The sequence below is a fragment of the Globicephala melas genome, chromosome 20 (assembly GCF_963455315.2).
Source record: "Globicephala melas chromosome 20, mGloMel1.2, whole genome shotgun sequence".
NCBI lineage: Eukaryota > Metazoa > Chordata > Mammalia > Artiodactyla > Delphinidae > Globicephala > Globicephala melas.
Window position 1 is genome coordinate 27,185,090 of NC_083333.1, and position 10,208 is coordinate 27,195,297.

The window sequence follows — 10,208 nt, forward strand, 5'->3', positions numbered from 1 at the left end:
TAGCTGAGCTGGGGAGCCTCAGTGAAAGGTACCCGGGGGTGCAGGTAGGAGAGTTGGATCCGTTTACCTCTAGAACGCTGGGGGGCCCTGAGCTATATGAGGGTGGCTGTTCCCCATTGCCCAGACTCCCAGCCATCTGGTCCACCTGACCAGTTCCTGAATTGCAAGTGGACATCCCATTCTCATTGCCAGGGTCATCTCTAGGAGTTGGAATGTCGGACAATCGTGCAGGGAACACACTGGGAGTATGTGAGGCCCTCTCTCCCCCAGAGCGGAAAGCCAGTGCATGTCGATGTTTCACATCCCATGTGGAATTCAAGCAAATATTCGTAATAACGTTCACAGCTGCGGTTTACTGAGTCCTTGGTTCTGTGTTCAGCCTTGTTCTGTGCAGTTTATATCCAACATGTCATTGAGTCCTCACAGTTTTACTGTGAGATACATGTTATTTTATGGGAAATTTTATAGATAAGCAACGTGTGTGTGTGTCTATGTATGTGGATGGATAGATATAGATAGGTAGATAGACAGATGTATCTATCTACCTACCTACCTATCTGTATGTATATCTAAAAAGTAGCTTACTGAAGATCCCAGAGCTATCAATGCAAGGCCTTGGGTTTCCGACCCCAGCAGTCTGACTTCAGAGCTGAGAACATGGGAGTCGCCCCAGTACCCTTCCTCCCCTTCCACATCCAATCCCTCAGCAAGTCCTCACAGCTATACTCTCAAATATATCCTGCTCCGTCCACTTCTCTCTCCCTCCACAGCTCCCGCCTTGGTCCGAGCACCATCCCGCTCCCCTGGGTGACAACTGTGACCTCCTAGCCGGTCCCCACTTTCTCCCGTCCCCTTACCTTTCATATATGGCAGCCAGGCAGCCAGAGCGGTCTTTTAAAAATGAATAGGATCGGGCTTCCCCGGTGGCGCAGTGGTTGAGAGTCCGCCTGCCGATGCAGGGGACGCGGGTTCGTGCCCCGGTCCGGGAAGATCCCACATGCCGCGGAGCGGCTGGGCCCGTGAGCCATGGCTGCTGAGCCTGCGCGTCCGGAGCCTGTGCTCCGCAACGGGAGAGGCCGCAGCAGTGAGAGACCTGCGTACCGCAAAAAAAAAAAAAAAAAATGAATAGGATCACATCCCTTCCATCCCCAAACCTGCCCATGTCTTCCCATCACCTTGTGTAAAATTCAAACTCCTCGCCTGTCCTGCGAGGCCCAGCATGACCTGGTGCCCTCTCACCTGTCCCCTGCTGGCCTTCTTCCTCTTTCCTGAACACACCAAGCTTGTCTGCTCTGCCTCAGCTGCTCAAGGCACACTCCACTCCTTGCCGTCCTGGCCTCAGATTCAATGCCCCCTGTCCCCTGGCTCCCCTACCCTGCAAGCTCATCTGCCCTGTTCAGAGCCCAGCACACAGTAGGTATTCAGCAAAGGCTTGTAGAGAGAGCCCGAGACGCCCCATTGTGTCGGGGTCCCGAGCGTGGACTGTTCAAGGTGCTTGGGATGGGGGAGGGGCAGAGATCCCGAGTCCAGGCTGGGGGAGAGGGGCTTTCAGAGACCAGCGCAAACCCCAGGCTGTGTCCCACTCCCCCTCCAACTGTGTGTCCCTCTTCCTCTTCCAGGACTACCTGGACGCCCTCGCTGGCATCTGCTACGACGGCCTCGAGGGCCTGCTGTACCTCGGCCTCTTCTCCCTCCTGGCTGCCCTCGCCTTCTCCACCATGATCTGCATGGGGCCAGGGGCCTGGAAGCACTTTGCCACCAGGTGGGCTGCCTGGGCGGCTTCCTGGGGGAGGAGGCAGGAGGCTCAGCTCTGTGACTGAACCAAGAGCTGATAACCTGAGATGGAGAAGGGCAGCAGGGGGACCAGGCATTCAGCCCCAACAGGCTGGCTGGATTTCTGCCCAAGCGTCCCTGAAAGTCCAGACAGAACCCCAAAAGGAGGTTGGAGGGGGCCAGGGCAGGAGCAGGGTCAAGAATGGTGACAACGTCGTGCCACAGCCTGGCATCCTTTGCTTATCCCCTCTTCCTCTGCAGGACTTTGTGGTGTGATGCTGCTGCTGGGAGGGGTGCCTCGGAATACCAGAAGGACATATTGTAGCACCAGGGCACCTATAGTCTCATTGAGGAGATAGACAGAGACAAGATGGTATTTCAGTGTCTTCAGAGTAGATCAGAAAAGGAAGCAGGGTAGGGAGGGTGCGTGTGCCTGTGGTCAGCATGGTGGACTGCCTGGAGGAGGTGGATGTGCAGTTGGGAATGGAGCAGAGTGATATCAAAGAACCTCAAGGAAACACCTGTGGCCAGAGGGAGAGTCCTGGGAGGAAAGATAGGGAAGCAGGCCGGGGCCGCACTGCCTGGAGCCTCCCTCGCCCCTCACAGCTGGCCATATCCTACGTGTCATTCTAGGGACAGAGACTACGACGACATCGACGATGACCCCTTCAACCCCCAGGCCCGGCACATCACTGCCCACAACCCCCCTCGCGGGCAGCTTCGCAGCTTCTGCAGCTACAGCAGCGGCCTGGGCAGCCAGACCAGCCTGCAGCCCCCGGCCCAGACGATCTCCAATGCCCCCGTCTCGGAGTACATGTACGGCAGGGCTCCCAGGGCCTCCCCGGTACCTCCCCCGACACATCGGGCTGGATCTGCGGGCAGCACGTTTGGGTCCAGAGAGCCGGGTGGGGAGGAGGCATCCGAGGCCAGCGCCAGGATGCCAGGTGGGAAGGCCCCCGGGGAGCATCTCGTGCTGGAGGAAGAGCCCCTGCAGGCGTCAGGTCTTTTGCCTCAAGCTTGCAGGGCAGGTTGAAAGCCCGAGAAGCTGCATTTCTCCAGGCCACACTGCTCCCGGCGCCATCACCCCATCTGCTCCTCCCCAGGCCTCCCTGTCTTCCTGCCCTCACTCCCTCCCGTCTATCCGTGGTCCTTTTCCATCTCCCATCTGCACACCCCCGGGACCCTCCTGTAGAAATCTGAGCAGACACCCCCCAACCCGGCCTCCCCAGCCTGAGCACTCCCCGCTCCTTTCGGCCCTGCAGGAACCAAGCTCTGCTCTTCGGTGGGAACCCACGCTACGAGAATGTGCCGCTCATTGGAAGAGGCTCCCCTCCACCCACGGTAACCTGGTCTCCCGGGGCAAGGGCACTGCCCTTGTGGGGAGGGGGGAATAATTGAAGAGAAAACCTCCTGCGGACCCAGTGACTCCCCGCCACAGAGGTAGAAAAGAATGAAACAGTTTTGTTACCAGATAAGCATTAAACCAGACTGCCATGCACATCGCAGGCTATCTGGACTGTAAAGACAGAGCTCATCCTACACAGCCAGGCAGATAGAGGCACCACATTCCGTACCCGTCCTCAAGATAAGCGATTCCTGTCCACCAGCAAGAGGACTCGGCAGCACCATTTGTCACACTGGTTCATCCTAAATCCACCTGCTAATCGTGTGGCCATCAGGGCTCACTAAGTGCCGGGGAGATGGGGGACAGTCTCCCTGATGCTACCATTTCAGAGATGGCTCCCAGCCCCGGAAGAAAACGTTCCTGGACTGTAAAACTGCTGAGAGCCTTTGTTGGCCTTTAAAAAGCTTTACACACCTCTCAGAGGGACAGAGGAGTAATTTATGATGATCAGCTTTCTAAAGGAAATGCTGTTCAAAGAAGCATTTCTTTCCCTTTTTGCACCAGGGAAATTTTTTCTTTTTGGATTTACGTTTACCTTGACACCCTAGGCTACAGGGTCAGGGGCCCCTGTGGTGGCAGGTCTGGGAGGGCTAATACCAGACCTGCCTGCTCCAAACCGCCCCCCACCGCCGCAGCTCCTGACGTCCCCAGGCTGTGCCCAAGTGGGGTCCGCCCTTCCCACCCACCCTCCACCCCGGCCAGGGGACCTAGACGCAACATCGGGGTGTGAGGGGTGTGCCAGCTGTCTGCCCCTGGAGAAGTATGAGGGTCACCTCATACTACTGGCTGAGACAGAGCTGCAAATAGAGACAGCTGAGGTCAGAAACACAGGCTCAACTCTTTCACTGCCGCGGCCCAGTTTGCATCCCTGGTCGGGGAGCTAAGATCCTGCAAGCATCGTGGCATGGCCAAAAGAGAAAAAAAAAACAGACTCCAGTACCAAATGCCTGGGCTCCATTGCCAGCTCACTGCTTATGACCTCTGTGGCCTTGGGCGAGTACATTACCTTTCTGTGCCTCAGTGTCCCCATCTGTAGAATGGGGATGTAATCGCACAGCACATAGGTGGTTGGAGCATTGGAGAAACTGATCCTTACAGAAGCGTGTTTGTGTGACGCAGAAAGTGCTGTGACACTGAGCCACCTGTTTATTTCACCGTCTCCTGCTGTCACTCAAGCTTCCTCCCACCCCACCTCCTCCACGGAGGCATGGCCTATGTAAGAAAGCGGGGGGCTCTAAGACCAGGTTGAAGTCTGCATTCTTGAGCCAGGGGTCTGTCTGGGAAGGAGCCCCTGCCTTCACTGGGCTGGGCGAGGTGTTTCACCTGCCCCATCCAGGTAGTTTGGAAGGAGCCGTCTAGTTGGTGAAATAGCAGCCCTGGAGCCCCAAGGACGGGGGACTAATGAAATAGACCTTGGCCCCGAGAACCGCAACGTTCACGTGCGCTCAGGGAATCCAGCGAGTGTGTCTGGGGAAAACCACAGTGCCGGACCCCGGAAGGAGAGATGGGGACCCAGGCCCATCTTCAGGACATGGATAGCCTGCAGGGGCGGGGGGGGGGGGGAGGGGAGAGACTCAGAAGGCTGTTGTAATAAGTGCCGTGTGGTGCTTTAGGACTAGAGGGAGGAACTGCTCCTTCGGGGTCTAAGGAGGTGACATTTGAGCCTTACCTTGGAGCACTGGGTCTCACCCAGGAGGGAGCTTGCTCCCCCGCGGGACATTTGGCCACGTCTGGAGGCATCTTTGGTTGTCACACCTGGGGGGTCGCTGGTACTGGCATCTAGTGGGTGGAGGCCAGGGGAGCTGCTGAGCACAGGGCACCGCCCACCACGCAGGATGACCGGCCCCAGATGTGTGCAGTGTCGTGCCCAGACCGACCGTCTGGCTCTCCCCACCTTGCTGCTTTTTGCCCAGAGCGCCTCCCTGCTGTCCTTTTACAAACAGCACTAGACCCAGGCCTTACTCGCTCCCTGGGGGCCTGAGGCAGGGAGAGCGGCTGGTCCAAGCCTGCTTCCAGAGTTGGCACCTTTGAAATCCCAAGCTGGCTTCTCTCTAAACCAGAAGCCTCTGGGGTTCCTTTTTTCCTCCCGCCAGCTGCTGTGGCCCCAGGAATGCAGATTGATTTTTAATATTAATCTCAGTACAACATAATTAGGGGAGATCCGCTGCTGTGAAAAATAAATTACTCGAGGCACTGGGATGCCAAATAAAAATGAATTTCGGATTACCTTCTGTTCTGAAAGATCCAGGCCACTCTCCCTGACATTAGCAGAGATGATCAAGAACTGACCTTATTTGCAAGGACAAGGACGGACTAAACCTTCCCCCGCTATAACTGAGACCAGCCCAGAAACTCCAGTTGCTTTGGCAGAGTTGACTGCCCTGCCCTGCCCAGCTCAGCCTGCCCCAGAGATGAGCCCCCTCCCCTCCTGACATGCAAGAGGCATGAAGAGACGGCTGAGCCTGCTGACCAAGGAAGCCACAGCGTGGAGGATACGGACGTGAGCCCCAGTAAAGAGGACACAGCTGACCGCTCCCCACTCTCCCCCTGCACCTGCTCTAAATATTATTCATCGGTACCCAGTGCATTTGGTGCACGGAAAATCCCTCCCCCTGCCAGCCCCATCTCTGGGACATTGGGGATTTCACTAAGGTGGGTGATATCAAGCCAGGCCATCGGAACCTACAGCCTCTTCCCTCGGCTAGAAATGTGTTTTCCCTTAGCTCTGCTTTCTAGGACTCACCTCCTGTCTTTCCAGGCACCGTATCCTGGGCCCGATGGACAAAAATGACCCAGGCACTTGTTTAAAAATACCAGTCCAGGGACTTCACTGAAGACGTAGCCCGGGTGAACCTCGTCGTCAAGCAAGTTTGGAAAATACTGCTTCAAGGAGGAGGGTCTCACTCTTGAACATCCATCACCTGGGGGACTCATTACAGCACAGGCCGCTGGGCCCACCCTGCTTCAGATTCAGAATATCTGGGGTGGGGCTCGGGGATTTGCATTTCTAACCTGTTCCCAGGTAAAGCCTGAAGGCTGCTCGGGGACAGGCTTCCTCACTCGGCGTACCAACACTTTGAGCCAGAGCGTTGGTGTCACGGGAGCCGTCCTGTGCACTGTCAGAGGTTTAGCTGCATCCCTGGCCTCCACCCACGCGATGCCAGTAGCATCCCCACTCCATAGCCCCCAGCCATGACAGCTGAAAACGCCTCCAGACATTACCAGATGTCCCTGGGCAGGGGCAAAATTGCCCCTGGTTGAGACCCACTGGCTTAAGGGGTCTCAGGCCCGTACTCCCTGCCCCCCAGCAGGAAGCCTTCGTCCATCTCTGGTGTGAACGGCCTAGACCTGGACCCCGGAAACATCCCTGGCGCTAGGAGACAGTCAGGGTCCTGTGGACCACTGCTACTTGGAGTTAGCTGCCCAGCAGCACCTGGAGCTTGTTAGAAATGCAGAATCTCAGGTCCTACGTGTGATGTGAGATGTGCTAACCTAAGAAGCCGCATCTCTACTTCCGAGCAGAGGCCGGCTAACATCTGTGAATGAATGCTTAAACTTTGTGTTTCTCCAACTTGGCCGCACTAGGAAGAACTTACAGAAAAATATTCGTGGCATTTTATTTTATTTTTTTCTGTAAGATAATTATAGTCTTATTTTTCTCACATGAAAAGGAGAAAACAACTTATCTCTCCTGTCCTAACCCTTAATGAGCAATTTGCCAGCGAATTTAAATGAATTTATCTTGTGATATAATCACCATGACGATCTTAGATCATTCCAGTAGTTGTCAAGCTTGTTTTACGAACTAGGACACTGAGTCTAAGAGGATTAATGTGAATTGCTAAGAGCTACGCAGCTAGTAATAATGATGATAATAAGCAATAATAGTGATAACATTTATTGAGCACCTACTATTAAGCTGATTCAGACATAGTCACTTTTGTGGGTTTTTTTGCGGTACGCGGGCCTCTCACTGCCGTGGCCTCTCCCGGCTCCGGACGCGCAGGCTCAGTGGCCATGGCTCATGGGCCCAGCCGCTCCGCGGCATGTGAGGTCTTCCCGGACCTGGGCACGAACCCGCGTCCCCTGCATCGGCAGGCGGACTCTCAACCACTGCGCCACCAGGGAAGCCCCAAGTCACTTTTATCTAGTAGTAGCAGATACTGAGCTGCTTGACTTGCTCTCCACCTCCTCACTTTCCTTAGGCAGGGTCCCAGGACCCAGGAGATATGTACCCAGCTGCATGCAGGTGTAGCCCACAGCGTGACTCTCCCAGCTTTATGGAGGGATTTGCTTTTGCACTACTCGATGCCAGTTGGTCAGGGAGGAGCCTCGTGGGTCACCGGCCAGTGCTGCTGGTGGTACTTTAAAAGGCTTAATTTTATGTTATGTGTGTTTTATCACATAAAAAACAATACTGGTGGGTGTGGCCTAGGTTTCAGGATGCTTTTAGACCCACCCCTGCCCCCGCAGTGTCTCTGATACCCAGCCAAGTTTGAGAACCCCCGTGTCAGGGGTCTTGCCTGCTTTATGTCACTCCATCCTTTCAGCGGAAGAGCTGAGTGTTCTTAGGGCCATCGTGCAGGTGGGGAAACGGAGGCTTGGAGTGACTGGAGAGCCTCCGCCGAGGTCAGGGATGAGTAAGGTGCACAGCTGGGATTTGAGCCTGGCTCTCTGCGTCAGTGGGCTTGTGCCCCCGGCCTGCTCACTAGGCGGGCTTCTAGGCACACTGCTGCATTAGGGTGGCTGGTCGGTGTGTGCATCTTGAGTTCGAGGCTGAGACCCAGACGTCCTGATGGCCCCAGGGTTGGAAGCATCAGCAAACACGAAGCCTGCCCAGGCCACTCGACGATCCTCTGATAATCGCCACGAGGCCTTGACATTGAAACTTGGCGCCCGGCCACTGTGGCTGGCCCAGCTCGCGCTTCCTCAGAAGTTCCAGCATTTTTGCTAGTACGGTGTCTGGTTTAACGGGTGATGTGTGACCCTGTTCTGACTGTCCCCTCCCCTCTCTCCCACAGTACTCTCCCAGCATGAGGGCCACCTACCTGTCCGTGGCAGATGAACACCTGAGGCACTATGGGAATGAGTTTCCAGCCTAACACGCTTTCGGGAGTTCCTGCCTCCTTGATGCATTTTGGTTTTTAACTAAGGCAAGTGCAAGCGTGTTTCTTTCATAGAAACCAAAGGCACCTAGAGACTGTGCGTGGACCTGCAGGATTGGAAGGCTCCTGCTGGCGCAAGGGAGTGGCTGAGATTCAGGGAGATTCGGCCTGGGGTTGGCTGAGATTCCCAGGCAGACAGAAGACCCATGACTCGGACCAGCCTCTCCCTCCTTTGACCTCCTCTCCACACCGGAAATGCCCTCCAGGGGCTTGGCCGTCCCTCAGCTGGGGGAGCCTGGTTCAGTTTGCGCCTGCGCCCCACCCTCACCAGGTGGTGAATGACAGTGAGGAGGACCGGGTCAGGCTTGAGGGTCCCCTTGCCTGGACTGTGCCTCCTCCTGGCTGCTCGGATGGGTGCCATTTCCCCACAGGTAAAGGTGGAAGGGCGGATCAGGAGATGACATCCCTGATGAGACCAGACAGTGTCCAAATCCGTCTCCCGGGGCCAGGTGGACTCTTCCTGTGCCACCAGGGGAAGGTACTGGCAGGCTCTGCATAGGAGGCTGGGGGACCAGAACCTCATGCCTGGTGGGCTTCCAGGTGGCAGGGGTGGGCCTGTCTTTCTGCAACCCTCTGTCGCCTCACCTCCATTCCAGAATCGCTGCTGTGAGTTTGCTCACCGCGGATAGGGACAGTCTCAGGTATTCACAGACACTTGGAAAGCAATTCTCTTTTTTGCCAGTGTTTTAAAGAGTTTTGATTATCCAAAGAATTGAAACTCACAGCACAGCCGGTTTTTACTATAGATGTGGGGTTCATCCCTCCCACCTGATTTGTCTACCAAAATAAAGATCAGTGAGACATCCTGTCCCAAGATGCTGATTGATGGGGTTGTGGGTTCATCCCACCCCGAGGGAGGCATTTTGAGAGAACAAAGTCTCTAAGAGGCAAGTCTGAACAGGAACAGAGTCTGGTCCAGGAGACTGGCTCAATGCCCAGGTCAGCTCTCCCCGCCCCCACCCCCCCCACCCCCCGCTTTTGTCTTCAGGAAAGTTTGTCATAAAAGGTTTTAGCAGAATGGGCTGACTGTGTCCTGATGTGAAGATAGGTGTCTTCCCTACCTCTCCCACCATCCCGTCCCCACCCCCTTGTCCCCCAGCCCCTGACCTACACCTGCTGGGTGAGAAGGAGCTTGTGGACCAGGAGAAAATAATGACCCACCACCCTTCCCGCTGAGGATCCAGGGTTAGGGTCTTTGGTGCTTCCAACCTCCTGCCGCCGAAGAGCGCACGGCCCGGGAGCCTCCGCAGCCCGGCACACCGCAGCAGGGGCGCCAGGGTCGTGTAGCTGTGGACAGGGGCTCCATTTCCATTTTGGAAGCACCACCTCCTGGTCAGAACACTGTCAGCAGAGTGGTTCTCAGCCCCCAGCCAAGCCCCCACGACAGCGGGGCCACGGGGCCTCTGGGACTCTGTCTCCCCCATTCACCTGTACATATGTGCACCGTGAAGCCACCTTCGTGAGGCCCGTCACGTGCAGACAGGACTTGGCGACATCAAGGTGGTGCTTCTTAACACTCGTTGGCGACTAGAGTTGTTTTTAATGCATGTAAACTAAACTAGAATCCCTTGGGTGGTTCCTGAAGGGGCCGTGTGGGCACACCTCTGCTTGACACACGTGTGCCCTCACCTGGGGGAGAAATAAACCACTGGTACTAAAATGCACACCGTGTCCAGCTTCCTCAACTTTGGGAATGACGAGGGTACCTAACAGCGCCTTCTGGCTGGGTTATGCGCCGGGAGTGCTCCAGAGCGGGTCTCAGTATCAAGGATTGAAAGACAGGGCTATTGAATGAATGTCCCAGGGCCTCTCTGGCGGCGGTGACCTTGCTGCTCTTCAGGACCTAGGACAGGCCTTCCTGCTCG

The 10,208-nt window shown here is 55.9% G+C and overlaps 1 protein-coding gene and 1 non-coding gene across 3 annotated transcripts in view; one reads left to right on the forward strand and one right to left on the reverse strand.

The window, feature by feature from the left end:
* Positions 1-10,007, forward strand: part of TTYH2 (tweety family member 2) — a 39,925-nt gene extending 29,918 nt beyond the window's left edge. Inside the window, exons 11-14 of one of the 2 annotated variants that reach the window (XM_030837554.2) lie at positions 1,620-1,762; positions 2,407-2,589; positions 3,036-3,114; positions 8,200-10,007. In XM_030837554.2, coding sequence (XP_030693414.1) covers positions 1,620-1,762; positions 2,407-2,589; positions 3,036-3,114; positions 8,200-8,280 — 486 coding nt within the window. In that variant the 3' untranslated portion in view covers positions 8,281-10,007. The other variant, XM_060290168.1, reaches the window with a different exon arrangement.
* On the reverse strand, positions 7,406-7,533 carry LOC115842797 (small nucleolar RNA SNORA35). Its single transcript, XR_004035478.1, has one exon. It is a non-coding gene; the product is annotated as a small nucleolar RNA SNORA35 (small nucleolar RNA).
* Positions 10,008-10,208: the final 201 nt, after the last annotated feature.